General features: G+C 48.9%; 1 protein-coding gene across 1 annotated transcript in view; it reads left to right on the forward strand.

Moving 5' to 3' along the window:
- Positions 1–1,791: 1,791 nt before the first annotated feature.
- LOC142582368 (uncharacterized) overlaps positions 1,792–20,014 on the forward strand; it is a 52,895-nt gene continuing 34,672 nt past the window's right edge. Inside the window, exon 1 of the mRNA XM_075692011.1 lies at positions 1,792–2,226. Within this exon, the coding sequence (XP_075548126.1) occupies positions 2,168–2,226 (59 nt within the window). The 5' untranslated portion in view covers positions 1,792–2,167. The remainder of the gene's footprint in view (positions 2,227–20,014) is intronic.

A 20,014-nucleotide genomic window follows, 5' to 3' on the forward strand; every position in this document is an offset into this window, starting at 1 on the left:
AAACCAGCCATGGAAAGCGGATAAATCTTGTAAAATTCAAGGTACCATTCCAGGCGGCCAAGGATCATCCGTTCCATTATCTTTCCTACACAGCTGGCCAGTGCTATTGGGCGGTAAGAGGTGAGTTCTAATGGGGATTTGCCCTGCTTTAAGAGTGGCACCAGGCGGCTTACTTTCCATTCGTCAGGAACATTTCCCTCCTGCCATGAGGAGTTGTAAAGGCTCAACAATAACGAAGGAATTTAGGTGTTCCAGGCGGCTGATTTGTTGATTTATAATGAATACTTTGCAGCGATGCCACCACAGTACTCCCTACACATACGTCAATAAGATGGGTTATGCGTTAGCGTTAACGCAAGCGCCAGTTACGCGGATTAAAGGAAGCCGACATTAGAAGTAGTCCTGCTACACTGCTCCAGAAATCACTCAGCTTGAACGCTACTTGTAACGCGTCTACGGGTACGACCGGTCGACGAATGCATCGCAGTTGATCCCGTGATGGTCTAATTGCAACTGAGTACCGACGACGTCTTCAGACCCATCTATGGCGGAAAGGACGCGTAGGTCAGTGATAGCTCCCGTAAATGAACCAAGAATTTTAACGGCAAGGGACACGATAGCGGCATTCCCTAATTTAAATTGTGTAGGTCCTGCGTTCCGCCGCGGGGCATGCAGTGAACCTCGGCGCTTTAAGGTTGGCTGCAGTGGCACGTTCAATCAGAAAAGTGTGCAATGAAAAATTAGCGGCATAACTCACTATATCTCTCTTGAATTGATGTTAAGTAAAGATTTTTCTTATGTTTAACATGATTAGCCTGGTCTACTGCGAGCGGTACGGTGTGCAACCTATACAACGAAGTGACCTCCACAACGAAGGATTTTGGAGCTCCCGAGCACCACGTTGTAAAGGCGCTTGACTGTACAAAACTTCATCTTTTGCAACGATATTTGCAGCATAGCGATTGTATGTCTTGCCGACAAGCCAGTAAGATTCAGAAACCCCCACCCTGTGACCCACATGACCCACGGAACCGCGGATTACACTGTCTTCATGACCAGCAAAGTTTACCACTGCACCCTCTCCAGGACCGGAGCACCTTGCTCAATAAGAAGCTGACCGATCCGATGCGCAAAACACCGGGAAATGAGGCACCGAAAGATTCACGCTAATAAAGAAATTGTGCGCTCGAAGGCGTACATTTGTTGCACTAAATATATTTGGGTGCCGTTTATTGTTTTACTGCGTAATTCCATAGAGAGCAGAGCCGGCAACCGGCAGATCTGTGAAGGTAGTAAAGAACGGGCTGCATATAACCAAATTCGTTATATGAGTGCTGTCCTGCGTCTCGGCAAGACAGCAGCTGCCACAGTAAGAAAAAGCGGCGGAAGGGTTCTCCTGGAAAGCTTCGTTGTAAAAAGTATGGGTACACGGAGGCAGAAAGAACTCTTCCAACGAGAAAGACAAAGATGCCACAGACGTTATACGTTCACAAATATGTTTAACATGGATGCTCCGCCGCCAATACATGTTGAGTGTGCCGCCGTTCTCAATGGACGGCTGCAGTGGGTTCACTGCTTCGCTATGAACAACAAAACACGTGCGACACAACCAAACCGCGCAAGGGTGTCGCGAAGGGGCGAACGAGAGAGGGGGCGAAAGGGAGAGAAGGCGCGAGAACGGAGGAGCGGACAGCAGCCGTCCACGGCGGCGAGGTCGCGAAGCGCCGCGCGGCGCCCAACTTGGCGCCGGCCGCCGGCGCTACGCTCCCTCGGTGCCCCGAGAGCCGGAAACGGGACGACACGCGCAGTCGATGCCCGAAGCGCGCTCGGGACGCTTCGGGAGAGTTTGAGCGGGTTGTCGTCTTGCTCTGCAGAGCGCGGTCCAGCGACGCGCGGTAGTGCGGTCGTGGGCCCCGCCCCCCTTCTATTTCACTCGGCGGCTGGCCGCCTGATGCAGTGAAGTCCCTCGCCCGCTCGCACCCGCCTGTCGCCCTCGCTTTCTCTTCCGGTGATTCCACCTGCGCGTCCAACGTTGAACAGCGGTAGCGGCGAAGCGCGGTCTCCCTGCAGTGATCAAGAGGTTTTGCCCGACGCACGATATTCCCGCATGTCGCGCGACACTTGAAAGAAGAGTCGGCGGTCTGTCGGCACTGTAGGAGTTGCCGCAATGATGGCCCCTTTGCTGAGGCATACCATCGCCGCCCGGAATGCCGGACACCTGTTCAGGTAAGCTGGTAATGATAGGGCAAGACTAACGCTATAGTTTTTTTTTTAAGTTCCATTCATTCGTCCGATTTTCATGTAGTTTCACAGTGCAGGTTAACAATGTGAAGCACTCAGTTTTCTGAAGTCATGGCACAGGCGGCACCTGCCAGCCGCTCAACCAAGGAAGTGGCAGTTATTTATCAGTGTGGGAATGAGACCTCCCACGCCGCTGGATCTATGCCAAAGATACACACTGCAGTTCGCGCCGATTCACTGCGGATGCAGCCCAACAGCACCGCAAAACAATGTTAGCTGTGAAACTCTTCGTAGGCCTCACATTTAAATGAAGAACGAAAACGCACGCTTGTTCACATAGATCATATTATGTCACAACTCAGATTGGATATTGTTGCATTATCTGCAGGCCCACTATCGACTGTGCTAAAAAAAATTACAATGTTGGCGCTTTTTTTGGGTGCCGTTAGTGCTTTAGTAGTTAGTGCCTCATGGCGCTTCTAAGAGCTTTCTGGAGCTTGCCTCGGAGTTGGGCTCACTTTCGAAGCCTATTCAATGAAACGGATAGCTATGCGACGAGTATAGCAGAGCGGTTTTGTCTAATTTAATTTCATTATTGCGTTTTACGTGACAAAACAACGATCTGATTATGAGGCACGCTGTTGTGGGGCACTCCTGAAATTTGGACCATCCGAGGTTCTTTAACGTTCACCTAAATCTAAGTACACGGGTGTTCTCGCATTTCGCCCCATCGAAACGCGGCCGCCGTGGCCAGGATTCGATCCCGCGACCTCGTGCTTCGCTTCCCAGCACCATAGCCATTAAGCAACAACGGCGTGTTGAGCGGCGTTGTCTGTTTGGTCGCATTACCGCATTGTGTATGTGTGCCCAATACCATAGGAAAATGCGGTAGCTCATTGGCTTTATACAGAATAGCATGTAAGCGCTTCCTTATACGCTGAAAGAATGATCTTCATTTAAATAAACATATTTTTCTATATCTCATTGACGAACATGCTATATAAAATTCGCGAACTACATTTGAACGAATCTGATTATATTTGTCTTCATTGCTTTTGTTGCTGTTTTTTTTTTCACGTCCATTATAAAAAATGTGGGAGACTGTGCTTAGAATTACGCCAAATAATACACAGATGTATGTTCTCTTACTCCAGGCTTGGAAACGACAGGTTAAACCCCAGAAGATGCGGTATGCCTCTTAAAAAAGCCTGCTTGCTAACCAAGACAAAAGGACACAAATGAGCTTTGTGCAATTCCGTCGCTTACTTCTTTCGAAAACGACAACTTCCCCAAAAGTTCTGGTCACCTGTCCTGGATGCTTACAAGAAGAAAGGCAGCTTAGGGCGATTCTACGCGCGTTAGCCACCGTGCATGGCGGGATTACTGTGACCTGCTCTCTGCCACTAATTTTGGGGCTAAATAATGTTTAGCGGATGGACATGAAAGATTCAGTACCACACTTCCATGTTCCTCGCGCGAAGCGTTTCTTAGTTAATTTTTTTCCTCACGGGCTTACATCTTATGCTGATGGTAGTCGTGACAGGGTGGTCATTATTGAAATTGTAATTTTAATTTATTTGCACGTGAGCTAGCCGGCGCACGGTAGCGTGCTAGGCGAAGCAGGTAAGTAAGAACCTTTGCGCATAAAGGCCTGCAAGCCTGCAACCAAGAACAGAAAAGAATAAGTAAACAAAGGCACAACATATATGTTCGGGTATTATAAAAACACTGCGATTTATCGGGTCTTAAGAAAATAAAATGAAACTAAGCGAACTTTCCGGATCCGCACTGCCGGCTAACTTGCGCTCCTGAAGAGAAGATAGCTGTCGGTAATGTATATTCGAAGGATGCACCCTACGTACAATAATAACCGCTCGTTTACGGCTACCCGCACTCTACGACACGCAATCCAGGCAGCTAATTGTGACTGGCAAGTGAGCAGGAGATCGAGCGACACGCAGTGAAGCGGCACGAAGGACCGAACATGACACGGCTCCCAAGACAGGCAGGCGGACGCGCTTGGACGAACACGCTTTTTGGGGGAGTCGAGGGAGGCGCCACTGTTCGGCCGCTCACAGACTCGGATACGCTTCTTATTCTTGAACATATTTCGATACAAGGCACAGCAACACAGCAGCCTCGTAGAACACGCTTACAAACAAATGCAAACGCTCGAAGATTCCGTCGATACATCCAGCCGTTGTTAGATGAGGTTGGAAATAACGTCGCCTTCAGACGGCGATCATTGAGGCACCCTGCACACGCCTCTGTAAGGCGCATTGAGACTGAATACCCACAATTTTACCAGCATTGAGAGACAATACGATGTTGTAATGGCGTCTTAGATGGACGTCATAATATGGACGTATCGTTATGCAAAGTGTTTGAACTCTGGTCGTACCTCTGTAATCAAAAAACATATAGAAAGCCCTGCGCGGCTTTCTTGCAGACAGTGACCAGACTTCCTTCTGAAAGTGCAATATAATTGGTGTGAAGTACTTTTTTATGCCAGGGTAACGTCACGATGATTTACGCTCGTCAGTGGCAATTCCTGTGCTTTGGTGCGACGTTGTTGTTTTTTCATGTATTTTTAATCGTAACTTAACACGGTGATGAATTTTTCGTGCGAACGACTTACTTTGAGTTTATGAACGCAGCTATTACAAACTGATTGGAAGCTCCTCATTCTTCTCGCAGGTGATGCAGTGGATATATACATTACGCATAATGTGTATATATTTGCAACATTGTGCTGCGCTCTTTCTATATGATTTTAATTTTCTAAATGAAGGTTCTGTCTTTAACCACTGTGAAAACTTTAAGTACTTTCTTTTCTATTTTCATGTTATTTGGTATTTTTCTTTTTAGCAGAAACTTTGGGATAGCGGGCACTTTAGTGTCTGAATTTCCAATTTTGTGCCGGTCATGAAACAATGATAACGTTGACTTCGTATGTTTGTTTTTCTCGGTAAGCAGTGCTTAATGTACTGCTCAAAACATACTATCAGTCGGTATTCTTTAAACTGATTCATTATCAGCTGTCCTGTCCGATAAACTGTTCGTTTACCAGGATTCCGTCGACCATAGCCCACTGTCTTCCTAATAGAAAATCATCAGAGACCCTCCAGTACAACTTCCAAAACAACAGTAATATTCACAAAGTTTTCTATTGAAGACAGTCCGAGATACGAGCGCTGATTTATTGTTACTCAATCACAACTGCAAGAAAGATGCAAATAATCGCGAAAGCATGTTAGTGTCTATATTCAGGGAGTCTGACGCGTTTGTCGAATTTATCGGAAGCCAGATGAAGTGTTGCACGCGTGTATTTCTCTCATTTTTTTCTATCTTCGGCGCGATCCCTGCGGTAAAACAGCAGACCACATCGCCACTATCATGGGTCCTGAACACATCTTCATTACTTTGACATAACCGCTATCGTTATCGCTATACTAATCGCTATATCGGCCCATCGCTATACTACCAGTAATTCAACCAGTAAATCAAACGTTATCGACAAAGTAGTTCCAACAAACAAAGGTCTGTTGATTCACCTAAGCACACCGCGCTTCTCTACATATGCGGTAGCAATATTAGCATAAATTAACAACATAACTATTAATGTAACAGACATCTGATGTCTTTAGGTACCACACGAGGGTTTATTCGTCAGTTGCCTACTCCTAAAAGTTCACGTCCTAAATGACACCAATGGTCAAAAGTACGTGCCACATCCGCCACCAGGGCCATGAGCAGCGCTAGCCAACACTCGCAGGGTCGTATCTCGCACTTATAGGAATAAATATCCAAGAATGTGGACGTGGCCACAGCCGTCGCCGTATCTCAAGGGTAGAGCATCGCACGCGTAATGCGGAAGCTGCGGGCTCGTCTCATTCGTATTTTCGTTTACTTTCATTTGCCTGGACCTTATTTCTAGATTTTAATAAAAGAACACATAATCCTCGGTATTCTTCTCTTGGCTTCGTTATCTGTTGGTATCATATATTGCTGACTAAGAAAAATTGGGCCCCTTGGTCCCCCCCCCCCACACACACACTTTTTTTTCTCATTCACATATTTGGAAGAAAGCAAAGGACCGCGGCAGCTGAGGCTTTTTCTAAGCATCGCTAAAGCGATAACCTGAAACCTTGGTTTGAAAAACGTTTGATCGCTAGAGCGATAGTACACTGAGAACGCGTTAAGGGGAGCAGTGAATGTGTTAACATTGCGCGAATGATACAGATGCTCGTGTCTTTTTGATACGGAGCAGTCACGCAAGTCATTTGAAACAACCAAGAGCGACCGACAGCTTCTGAGTTCCCGAATTGCGGCGGCTGCCTGCAGCTGATTGAATTGACCTTCAGGCGGCCGCGTATGAAATGTCCCTCTTCCTGACTGTCATATCCGTCTTTCTCGCGATCCAAAATAGGATGGCAGGCGAATAGTCGCTCACCGTGTGATTCTGTACAAAAGAGAAAGAGAAAAAAGGATGCACAGAAAGGCAGGGAGGTTAACCAAAGGTAGTTACGGTTGGCTACCCTGCAGGGCGGGAAGGGTTAACGGGGATAAAAAGAGAGAGAGGAAGGGGGAGACAGCGAAAAAGAGAGACGAGCACGAACAAACTGCGTACACTACACAGCGGTAGGGGGCGGCGTTCTTAATGTCTATCGTGAAGCCGCTTAGACCGCAAGAACCTTAATAACGCGAGTAAGGCCTTCAGCGCGGATGTTCTTTGGGAGCACTGACCTTAAGCTTTGAGTTCTGTTAGTGGACGATTGTCCAACTGGTCCACTAATCTGCACATCACTTGTCTCTGAGCACTATATACAAACTTGTCTTCCAATTAAACGTGCTTGCTGACGTATTGAATAATTCATATGCAAAACAGCAAGTCTGAATTCAAAGTCCAGTCATGTACCGCTCAAAATGTGGTTTCTGTGATGAACACGTTGTCGAAGTATAAGTAGTGCAAAAATTATTGAGCGCGTCAGTCATACACATTGACATTCATCTGGTGCTGCAGCACCTGTGCGACTTCAAGCATTTATGATTCCCGACATGTAGTCGGCGGTGTGCGCAGAATGTCGCCCACTCACTTCAGCACAAGCTAAACGTCACACCAATCCTTTGGACGCAACCTATGGCATCACTATAGCTTCATTAAATGCCATCTACCCACCGTGGTTGCTTAGTGGCTATGGTGTTGGGCTGCTAAGCGCGAGGTCGCGGGATCGAACCCCGGCCACGGCGGCCGCACTTGGATGGGGCCGATATCCGAAAACACCCGTGTACTTAGATTAAGGTGCACGTTAAAGAACCCCAGGTGGTCCAAATTTCCGGAGTCTCCCACCACAGCGTGCCTCATAACCAAAAAGTGGTTTTGGCACGTAAAACCCCTTAATTTAATTTTATTTTAATACCATCGCGAGAAACATATTATGCGAAGCCTTTTTTTTTTCCTGAAGTGAGCCAAAGGTTCAACTCTGCTAGAGCGTTGACAGCCGCCCTATCCAGTGTATACATTGCTCAGAGCTTCAAGGATTGCCAAAGCTGAAACACCTGTTATGACAGCTGAGGCTATTTCATAAAAGCATTCGCTCTTAAAGCTATCCTAGGCGAACGCCAACAACCTTGTGATTACGACATACGAATGATTTATAGGAGCTACCATACTTCAATTAGCCTCATTACAATCCCCGTTGCGAATTTTTCTTTTCTTCTTTTTCTTTATCAGAAACGCGCGACACATATAAGGAAAACAGAGGCGATCCGCTAGATAATGAGCAATAAAACAAAGTAAGGTTCAATTATTGCGGGGCTATTTGGTTACGTAAGCCCGGAAAAAACGTTAGTGTGACTGGAGACGTGCAGGAAAGAAAGAACGGTGTCTGTTGGATTTCTCTACACGTCTTTGGCGTGCTACTTCCTTAAACTTATTTTCCCTTCTCTAAGTAACTATATTCATTCAGCGCCGTGCCCTCCCACTGGGAATCACGCACCAGTGGCTCTTTCCTTTATGAGCCTGCCTTATCTTTTCGAAATTCTTGCACGCAGCCACTACTGACATACAAATGCTGAAAATAAACACATTCTGCGCAGCATTCGATGGCCAAGGAGCCTTTCTCGCTGATTCAAGACTGAATTTGGACGAACGTGGGACACAGAGGGGTTTTATCCCAGTCTACCTGTCCCTTTCTGTCCGGGACGCACTGAAATGTGTGCCCGCGTATATACAACTGGTGTCGCACTGTGTGAAAGCCGAGCTCTGGTGCCGCATTCAAGCCACGTTTGCTCTGGCGCGCCGAAATCACCCGGCTGCCCCAACGTGCGTGGTCACCATCCTCGTGTCTCGGCCAACTCGATCAGTCGCCTGCCCCGATTTCCTCCTTCGCCGACGGCTGATTAGATTCCCCAGTAGAGGAGAACTCCTTGATCGCCTAAAGTGCGAAGTGATGGAGTAAGCTTGGCGCTGGGCTCAACACAAATCGAAGTACTACAACACAGTCCCAAGCCTCTTTCCTTCTTTTTTGTAACTCTGATGTTGTCGGTGTTGCAGTTCGCTCCTAGGTACACTCCTTAGTACAACTCTTGAGGAAATTGCGAAATGCTGCTAGTAACCGAACGATGGAATCATGAGGTTCAACGTCATACAGTGACACTGTGGCTATGAGGAACACCGAAGTGGAGCGCTCTGAATTTTATATCATCTGGCGTTCCCTAACATGCGCCTAAATCAAAGTACACTATCTTTTTCGCATTCTGCGGATTCGATTGCCGCCACGGCTGAGGATCGAACCCGTGACATCGTACCCAATGTAGCATAGAACCATGGGTCTTCAGGGACTCAGTCAAGCTGCCTAGAGCAGCTTTTAGCCCTGAAGACCATCCAGAATTTTCTGGTGAACTTTGATTGATTGATTGATTGATTGATTGATTGATTGATTGATTGATTGATTGATTGATCCACTGCATGAGGCACAACGGCAGGTGCTAGTAACTGCGATCCAGTGTTTGTTGTGACAGACATGAGACGGTTGCATCCGCCATCATTTAACACACTAGAAAAATGTCTCATTTAAACACCGTAGTTAAATTGTACTGTAGTGCATTATTACATAGCGCTCACACGCAGGAGAGTTATAAATCTTGGCTTTAGATAATGCTTGTGAAGTACGCATTCCGTTCTCACGAACAGACACAAACGCCCTACTTCGTCGCGTAAACCACAACTCTACGTTGGAACACTGGGCCCAACCAGATCGACGACACAAGCGATTACACAAATGGGACCAAGAAATGCGATTTCGTATGCCTCAAAAGTTCAATAGAAACCACACGAGCATGGTGCACCGGATTCGCCTTGGTGTCGCATTCACCAACCGTTATAGAAATATGATAGGTGCCAGTGATACTAGCCCAAACTGTGAATGCTGTGAGGTGCCAGAAACACTTGAACATATATTTTGCGTGTGTCCCGCGTACGCGCAAGAACGACAGCAACTTGTCTCTTCCATAGCAAACATCCATGAGAGACCGCTATCGGACGAGTTTCTTTTAGGTCCTTGGCCTAATGCAACCAGCGCAGCCCTGGTCACAAGAGCCGCTGTAGCTTTTCTCCAAGCCACTGGGCTGGACGCACGCCTTTAGAGATACCACAACTCTGTGAATTTGTATATACGCATCTCTTCCTTATACCATCATCATTCATCAGCCCTTTCCCTCCCCGTCCCTTTTCCCCAGAGTAGAGTAGCAGGCCAGAGCAAGTTATAGCTCAGGCCGACCTCTCTGCCTTTCTGTAAATAAATTTCTCTCTCTCTCTCTTGGCTGTGATAATGGGGACGCAATGTTGCGCCTTACGTGCGTTGATAAGCAAGCGTGCAAAGAAATTTTAAATTGCAGTAATTTCTCGAGCAATATTCTGCGGCTCGTTCAGAGTGAACGCCCGCCGCCTGGTTGCAAAACAAAATCTTAGATAGTCCTTGATTAGAAATGATTATTATTGGCATTATTCCTGGAAAATGCGCTACTTTCTTTTCTTTTTCTTCGTTAATCGCAAGTTTAATTTTTCTTCTTTTAGTAACGACCACTTTGTGAATAGGATAGGATAGGGATAACTTTAATAAAGTGCCGGCAAACGACGGTTTAACGCGTCGTGACGCTGGCCAAGCGTCGACCCGGGGTTATACCCTACTCTGCACTAGCCCAGTTGGGCCCGTTTTTAGTGGGTCATGTGGCTTGTGCTTTTCGAGCGCAAGTTACGTTATTGTATTCTCCAAAATCATACCCACAACATAAAAGCACCATGGACGCGTATTTCTCTCTTTGTTTTGTACCAACCTAGCTCCTTAGAAACATATTCTAAATTTCTAACATTAACATAAACGAGCAACCGTGACCTTGCCATACAGTTATCACGTTGACTTCCGAGAAATATACATAACACGTTAATTATTTGGCAAGGTTGTGGAGGACACAATATCGTAAGAGAACAACAGGGCCTAACTAAAACATTCCTGCGAGAGACAGCCGTGATCGAAGCGCAGACTGAAGAATCTGTATCGCGTGAACGCATTAAATGGGGCCCCACTGAGCCACCGCAGCACAGCAGAACAAACGCCACTTTGCCAGGAGGCCTGAAAGAGCTGACAAAAGATGCACGCAAAATAAGCGCCGGGTGCGGTGACGTGTGTTTACATCAGCTGACATAGCACGACGGTCTAACAAAATGTTGCCACCTGAGGTGCTGCTTATTTAAACCTCCATGCCCGCGTACTCCATAATTGCTCTAAAATGTACGTTAAACTAACACCAAACGTTGTGATTCACTGCAGTTGAATTGTTGCTTCTAAGCGACATTGCGCATTGGCAGTGTACCAAAAATAGTAGCCGAGTAACAAGTCACCTAAAGGTTTGCTTGTCCTTCGCACCCACATTATCTTTAAAGCACGCTCACTTGCACAAATTCACGTCTCACGACAGTCAAGTACGCTATTTCAGCTCAGTACGGCGAAAAACATGCAAGACTGTTATTTGTATGATCCACTGCTATCATATATTTAGGTATGTTAGCTCTATAGATACACAAATACTAGTCTTCTCTCAACCTCCCGAAGTGTCATCTTCATAGGCTGAATCCACCCTTAAAGCTACAAGTGTCATCAAAAGCTTCCCGCTCTGACGCGACAGTACTGTGCCGCCTCTGGCTCGGGGTGGCATTTACGAAGGCCTACTCGTTCCGCATTGGAATCGGGGATGCGCCTATGTACGAGTCATTTGGAACCACAGAAATGATTGAACACATCTTCTGTAGCTGTCCCCAATACGACGACGAGCCTGAAGCTCTCCGGACAGCATTGAACCAGCTGGACGACTCTAGACCATTGTCGGTAATTAAGATCCTTGGACCATGGCCATGCGCGTCGATGGCACAGAATGCCACGAAAGTGCTGTTGAAATACCTCAAGTCGACAGGTCTTGGCAACCGTGTGTAAACTCGGTACGAATCTTCATATGTGCGCAAAACTGTGCTCTCTCTAACTCCTCTCTCTCTCTCTTCATCCCCACACCCCTAGTGTAGGGTAGCAAACCGAACGTGCGTCCGGTTCTTAAGTTTAAGACTGCCGTGAAGCCCCGCCCACGCCCTCATAACCGCCAGCCCCTGTTCCTCCGCAAGGCTCCGAATAGTGCGGTCCCTGTTACCTAAATAAGGCATTAACCACAAAAATAAGATCACTAACGCGTAATTTTATACGTTTTCACTCATATATCACACTGTAACGGTGAAAGCCTAGTACTTTATTCAACTGAAACAAAACGCTTGCTCTGCTGCAACTATTTATTGTCAAGTTTCGCTTCAGTTGGCAGTGATGTTTCGTGAGTAAAACGGGCTCAGCAGTGAAAAGAACTGTACCGCGGACTTTTGAAGAGTGAAATACTCCGGCTCCGTACACTTTGTCCACGTCTGTCGCACACCTCGTCGCTTCCGTTCATGAAAAGACTCTTCAAGAACAGCAGACGCTCCTGAGCTATCAATTACGACGCCATCTTGAAAAGGTCGCATCACGACTATTTTGTTTGCTTCTGTGATCGGCTGACGGAGTAACACGACCACGCGCGTTCTGTGTGCTTTGGTTGCCAACTGCTGTTCTTTAAGCTGCATCCTACTATAATTATAGGTAATAAGTGTAACAGGTGAACAACCATTGGCAACCGAGGCCAGTCGATATCATAGTGTAACGTCCGCATTGCTTTGTAAGTCTTGGACGCATTGGTCCATGGTGCAAGAATGCTTGTCTTTGAAAATTGCCAACGTTATATAGTCCGTAAACACAGCCCGATGAATGATGCGTTAGACGTCATAACAATGATGATGATGATAAAATGTATTGAGGGATGGCTCAAAGGCCTAGTATGTGGAATAGGAAAGGGAGGGGCTAGGCGTGTTTAGAGCCGTCTTATAGGAGCTGCGCATCCTTGGCGAAAGCAAAAGCGAGTCCAGAATGTCCCTGGCGGAATCCATTGATCCAGTTGCCGATCTAATCTACTCCTCGTAGGGCGACACACACACCGCCGTCAGGAGGCAGTCCCGAATATAACAATGAAAAAAAAAAAAAACACGTGCTCGATTGTCTCTTCAGAGTTGAACGAGTCCCACGTAGGTGTGCCTGCTAATCCGGCAAAGCATGAGTAGGCTTTCGTAAAAAAAACGCCTTTTGTATGGAACCACACACGCGAGTTGAGCGTGTCGTGCACAAAGTGTGCTCCCAGCGCAGAAGCAGGTGCACACTTTCCGGCTGTTCACGTAACCACCGTACTCGTTTAAGCTTCACACCTTGTGTTTATTAGTTAGTGCGTATAACGCACAGACGACTAGCCATGATGTCTGTAATCTGTGGCAAATCGCTGCTTTGGAACTCTGCGTTTGCATGTCTCAACTGGAAACTTCTGGGCCGCCTGCCAGCCACGTCAAAACAAGCTACTCGACTCATCCTTAGCCAGGCGTAACGTGGCGACTAAGCGATGGCCTCCAGCGCGCACGCTTCTCGATCCTGGCGCCTATTCGACGTGTCACGCTTCAGGGCATCGCGTATAAGGCGGCCATGTGCTTCTTAAGCAGCTGAGAGCAGCTGCCGAATCAAAGGCTTGATGCGCTCTTTCACCTCATTCTTCCTTCTTTAACAGTTTCGGAAACGACAAAAAAAAAGAGAAAGTCATGGCGCCACAATGTTCTCCCCAGATACTACTCACCGCTATGTATAAACTTCTAGATTGCTTGCAACAACGTTTAATCAAATCAACTGCGTCTGGAAAAAAATCTACGTCTTGCCTGCGCTCGGCTACCTGGGTATAACGAACATACGCATCATGCTCTGCTGGAGATAAGGCATTTTTCTTTTAATCCGATTTCTCTTTCTTCTCTTTCGCTGCCTCTCTGTATTCTTTAAACTCCATCAGGCAGCACTGTGCCCTTCCTGGTGGCCGTCATCAAGGAGAGAGAGAGAGAGAAACAACTTTATTGACCAAGGGGTTCGGGCACGTAGGTCCCAGGGTCCCCGCACGACCCCACTGCGCTACACGTTTGTGAGTTCATGGAGTTCCATGACGTGGGCGGCCCGGTCAGTGGCGATCTTCTGCCTGCCCGGGTCCGTCGAGCGCAGAAGGGTCTCCCATTCCTCCCATGTAGTCAGGAGCTCCGGGCCCCGCGGAGGAGGGTCCGCCGGGCATTCAAGGAGAATGTGGGTAAGCGTAGCATGGGGGTGAGTGCATTGAGCACACGAGGGGGTGTATGCTCCCGGGCGGATGCGGGAGAGGAAATAGGGTCTGGAGGCGGCGCCATAGTATTTGGTGATAGTTGCCAAGGGATTGGTGGGGCGGGGGGTATAGCTGACGTTCGGCGCGATATGCCTGGGTCAGCTCGCTGAAAGAGTGCATGCGCTCCCGGGAAGAGCTCGACTCCGATTCCGCCGCCGCCCGGTTGATGAGACCTCGGGCGTGGTCATTGGCGGCTTCGTTGCCGGGGTTCCCAGAGTGCGCAGGCACCCAGATCAGTTCCACCTGGCGGGGCGGGTTTGCGGAGGGCGAGCTGAGAATGCGGAAGGCGGTCTCGTGGACTCGTCCTCGTGCAAAATTTAGGAGTGCGGTTTTTGAGTCGGAAAGGACGTACCGAGCATTAGTGTGTGTAAGGGCAAGCGCGATCGCCGCTTCTTCCGAGGATTCCGGGGTGGATGCGCCAGGAAGGTGGAGAGTTGCGATGGGTTGGAGAGTACTGTTAACGGCTACAGCTGCTGCGTCTTCGCCCGTGCAGGCCGCATCCACCCATACCGCGTCAGCTTCGATACCGTAGTATTTGTGTAGAGCTTTCGCGCGGGCTTTGCGGCGGGCCGAATGATAGGTGGCGTGGGTGTTCCGAGGAAGAGGTTTTACTGTGAGCTGAGTGTGTATGGGGCGGGGAACTGATAGGAGTGTGGGGTCGGCTGCTGGTATGTGAATTCGGAGAGCGTCTAGTATGTAACGTCCTGTGATAGATTGAGCTAAACGAGTGTATTGTGCTTGTCTAGGGCCTCTATGAGTTCGTGTGTGTTGTTGTGGAGCCCAAGCTGGAGAAGTTTGGTGGTTTGCGTGTTAGGGGGGAGGTGTAGGGCCACCTTGTAGGCTTTACGAAGCATAGCATCTAAGGTGGCGATTTCTTCTTGTCGAAGTCGAAGATATGGTATTGTGTAGAGGAAACGGCTAAGTATAAAGGCATGAATGAGACGACACAAATCGCGCTCCTTCATGCCATAGTGTTTGCCGGAAACTCTTCGGATGAGGTGCGACAGCGCTTCCGTCACCCGCTTGAGTTTCCGGATAGTGAAAGTGTTCCGGCCGTTGCTCTGGATGTGTAGGCCCAAGATCCGCAGTGTGTCGACCTCCGGGACGGGGTGTCCGGCCAGAGTAACGGTGATTGGGGCGGTGGGAAGAGTACGTGGTGAGGGACGCATGAAAATTATCTGAGACTTTTCCGGGGAACAAGAGAGACCAATGCTTTGTGCGTGCTGTTGTGTGATGTTTGCAGCGGTTTGTAAGGTTTCCTCTATGTCACCATCACTGCCGTGGGTGGTCCACAGAGTGATGTCATCTGCATAGAGGGTGTGGTGAAGGTGAGGGATATTTTGAAGAGCATGGGCTAAGGGAATGAGTGTGGAATTGAAGAGAAAAGGGGAAAGGACAGAACCTTGCGGAGTACCCACTCCGCTGAGGGTGTACGGAGGGGACGCATGGGAGCCCATATGAACCTCGGCCGTGCGTCCCGAGAGGAACGCTTGTATGTACGCGTACATGCGGGCGCCTACATTGAGGGGGGAGAGAGCCGCCATGATCGCTTGGTGTTCTACGCGATCAAAGGCCTTGGACAAGTCCAGGGCCAAGACGGCTTTAGTATGAGCGGGGATGAGAGGGTCAAAGATGTCGTGCGTCAATTGAAGCATTGCATCTTGGGCGGAGAGACCTGGGCGGAAGCCCACCATGCTGTGCGGATATAGGTTGTGGTCGTGCATATGCTGATTGAGTCTGTTTAAAGCAACATGCTCCAGAAGCTTCCCGAGACATGATGTGAGTGATATGGGGCGGAGGTTTGATATGGTGTGGGGTTTGTTCTGTTTCGCGATGAAGATAATTTTGGCATGGCGCCAGGACTGTGGCAGGGTGCCCTCTCTCCAGCATTGATTAAAATATTCTGTAATCTGTGTGATAGATTGATCATCCAGGTTACGGAGCATAGAGTTTGTTATTCTGTCCTTTCCCGGTGCAGAGCTTGTGCGGATGTTTTGCAGGGCCATGCGGACCTCTTGTTCCGAAATATCGGTGTCAAGGGCCTCATTCGCGGCTCCTGTGTAGGGTGGTGGAGGGGGGGAGGTGCCGGGTACCGTGTGTTCTCTCCGGAGTTGGTCCAGAAGGGTGTCGGGGGAGAGCGTGGAGTTGTGGATGAGGCGTGTGATGTGATGTTGTGATGCTGTGCGCGAGTGTGTGGGGTCAACAAGATGCCGTAGGAGTTGCCATGCGTTCTTGGTAGAGAGGTTGCCAGATATACTGTTGCACACCTGGCCCCAGTTGGAACGGCACAGCTCCTCGGCGTGTGCAGCGATTTGTGTCTGTAGCGTGGCCAGTCTTCGTTTTAGCTTTCTGTTATGTTTTTGGCTTTTCCATCTCTCTAGGATGCTGTGGTGTGCCTCCCAGAGGTGGGCTAGGCGCGTGTCCAGTGTTGGGGTGTCGGGTGACGTGGTAATGTGTTGTGTGTGTGCGGTTATATCGTTTAGGAGAGATGCGACCCACTGATCAATATCTTGTATCGGGGTGTCTGGGTGTTCTTGTCGTGCGGACCTGATTGCATCCCATTTGATAAGATTGTGGGTGAGGAGTCGAGGGCTGTGTTGTGTGTGAGGTATTTGGATGGCTATCATGTAATGGTCGCTTCCGAGTGTGTGTTGCGTTCGTGACCACGAGATACCTTTGAGGCAACGGCTAAGTGTAAGGTCCGGACTAGTATCCATGGTTACACTGTTGCCAATTCGGGTTGGTGTGTGAAAGTTGTTATGTGTAGTAAGGCGCAGGTCTTGGACAGTAGTCCAAAGCCTGCGACCCGGTGCTGTGGTGTACCGATAACCCCAGTCTGTATGCTGAGAGTTAAGATCGCCTCCTATGAGTAGGGGATTTCGGCCCGCGATGCTATGAATTTTATGGAGTAGGGTATCGAGAGTGGTCATAGCTTGGCGTGGGGTGTGGTATATGTTGGCAATAAAGATCGGAGGTGTATTACGTTTCGTGGGGATGATTTCAATGAGGACACACGGAGTGGCGGAGGTGATTGTGTGTTCTTGGTAGGTAATAGTGCGATGTATCAGTGTGGATACCCGAGGGTTGGCGGTGGTGTCTGAGTGTACTGCGTGGTAACTGGGAAGTTTGGCTTGGTGTTGTGTGTCCTGTAACAAAAGGATCTTAGGTATGGCAGGGAGGGTAGGTATTAAGAGCTGCAGCGGCGCTTGCTTGCCCCGAAAGCCGCGGCAGTTCCATTGAATTAGTGATAAGTGGGTAGAATTATCCCGGCCCGCCATATTGGAGCGTGGGTGGGGCGAGGATAGGTTCTCGTGGTGGTAGTGGAATAGGAGGAGTAGGTAGGTGTAGTATGGAGGTAGGGGAAACCTCCTGTGAAGAGCTGGTATTTGTTTCTAGCCTCTGAAGGCGCGTCTCAAATTGTGCAAAAGTACGTTCGAGAGTTAGGCTTAAGCGTGTGAAAAGTGTGTCCATCTGTTGCTCGAGGCGAGAAGATAGCTGTTCGGCGAGTGTTGTGAACTTGGTTTCGAGGCGCGTCTCCAGAGCTACCAGTTTGGCGTCAAATTTGGATTCCAAGTCTTTGAGATCAGCCTGATAATCGGCATGCGAGTCCGATGTGCGTTTCTTTTTATGGGGGGGTGACGCGGGTATGGCAGGTGCGGTGGGTGATTCTACAGTGGGTGGGAGGATTCGCTCTGGGGAGGGACGCTGGGGTGTGGAGGGGGGAACGGGGTTGTGTGTTAAAAGTGTTGTGAGGCGGCTTACCTCCACACGCAGAGCCCGAAGCTCCTGGTCGCGGGGGTCCGGGGTATGCGGGGTGCTGCTTGCCAGTTTTGTGTTCACGTTGGGCGTCTTCAGCTTGTCCGCCCATGTCGGTCGGTCCGAGCTCTTAGAGCGCCCTGTTTGTTGGCCGGCAGATGGTTCCGGGCGTTCGGATCCTGAACTGCGCGGTGAGTGGTGGTCGTCTTGTCGCCGGGATCGTGCTTCGCGTTCGGGGGTAGGCTTCGTTGTCCTGTGGAGGTGGCGGTGCTCGCATTCCCGGGTTCCGGACAAGTGCGGGCCTTGGCAAATGATGCAGACGGGAGTGCATGTTGGATTTGGTTCCTTCGGGTGTGACTCGCCGCATCTGGGGCACTTGTGTGTCCTAGGTTGGATACAGACATCCGTGCGGTGGCCTATGGTCCGGCAGTTGCTACAGGTCTCGACCCTTGGTGTGTAAGGCGTGCACAGATGCAGTCCTCCGCCATAAACAATTTTTCGGGGGACGATGGCTTGACCGAAGGTGATAAGTATCGAGCGTGTGAGTCCCATTCGTCGAGCATCTAGTATAGTAGCGTAGGGGTTGCGGGCGATCAAGTCTGCTAGAAGCTCTTGCGGCGATTCTTTCCAGTAGGCATTCGTGATAACTCCCCTAACTGAGCCATCAGAGGGTGCGATATATGCCGCCATGGCATACTCACGTTGGTCGTAGATGATGTGCTGGAGTTGCACAAGCTTGAGAGCGTCATCTTGATTCGCCGCAGACACTATGCAAGTGTTATTGACCGGGTGAATTCGAAGTGTCAGCGTAGATGGGTCGGTCAGTGAAGCGGCCTGCATGAGAGCGTTGAGGAGGTAGCGTGGCTGGAGCATCGTCAGGTCAAGGCCTCCCTGGGAGCGGAAGACTACTTTATATTCGTCTGGGGGAAGAGCCGGCAGTTGCTTGATCTTTTGTGCAGCTGTACGGAGCACGCGTAGCTGCGTCGAGGAGCTGTGTGGTGCGGGAGTTGTGGCGGTATCCCGCGTTTCCCGCGACTGACTCTGCGATTCCCGACCGGTAGGATCGGCGCTTGGATCTTGGGTCGCTTTTCTGGTTTTCCGGTGATTCGCCTGTGTTCTCAGGACTTGGGTCCAGTCCCGAGGGTCATACTGGCTCGGGTCCATGTCGGTACCTTGCACCTGAACCTCCATGCTGTATGAAGGCGTTGGTGTAGTCGTGCGCACTCGAGATAGCAGCGACCGGCAGTTTTCGCCGTCGCGGCGGCCGAGCGTCTCGCCGGAGCTGGGGAGCCGGAGTCCCATCAAGGAGAGTCCTCCTTACTCAGGACTCGTGTACATCCCATCATGCCGCGTTCAGTTCGACAAGAGCAAATATTACTCTTTTCTCGGGTGTGGGAACTAGATGGCAGCCGGTTATAAGAAACTTCCTTACCTTATCACTCAACTGCAATAATATTACTAAAAAGGACAAAACGTTTTGCTGTCTTGTTTCGTCTTAATGTAGCAACTGTGATAATAATTCTAATTGACAGTAAGCAGCGTAGTATAAAGTGTCAAATAAAAGAAGTAAAACTGTAGTACAGCAATAACAATGTTTAAGTAAAGGGAACAGGAGCTGCACCATGAAACGTCTAGCTTTGAAACTTTCGCTTGGCCGTTTACGTTGTTTGTAGGTTTATGTGCATCTTTCCACTTGTTTCGTGATCAGCAATGCCGTCAGTCTGTGCTTATTCGCTCAATAGTTAAAGGAAGCAATGTGGCACGATGAAAACAAAAATAGGAAGAACAAACAATACACAGCGCACGCGTTGCATTTTTATTTTGTGCCTAGCAGGTCGCTCTGAATGTTTAGTTCGAGCATAAAAACGCATCAGTTGCAGCCAACGCTTCAGCACACCATACCATGTGTCCCACGTAACTTATGCCACGTAAAAGTGCCTCGCGACTAGTCGTGCGGCACATTTCCGTGTTTCACGGGCTTTCTTTCAGGTTGGGAAAAAGCTTTTATGTAGCACGTATTCAGCAACAGAAAGCTGGATCGCGAATGTTTCAGGATGGCCTACAATTTTCTCACTGACACTTCTTTTTAAATATTTGAGGAATTCATTAATTAATAAATATTGATGTAATTATACGAAATACAAGAAATACTCCAACTTGTTCCAAGCGACGACAAACAACATTGCCTTGTTTCAGTCCAACAGCG

The sequence above is a fragment of the Dermacentor variabilis genome, chromosome 5 (genome assembly GCF_050947875.1).
Source record: "Dermacentor variabilis isolate Ectoservices chromosome 5, ASM5094787v1, whole genome shotgun sequence".
Taxonomy (NCBI): Eukaryota; Metazoa; Arthropoda; class Arachnida; order Ixodida; family Ixodidae; genus Dermacentor; species Dermacentor variabilis.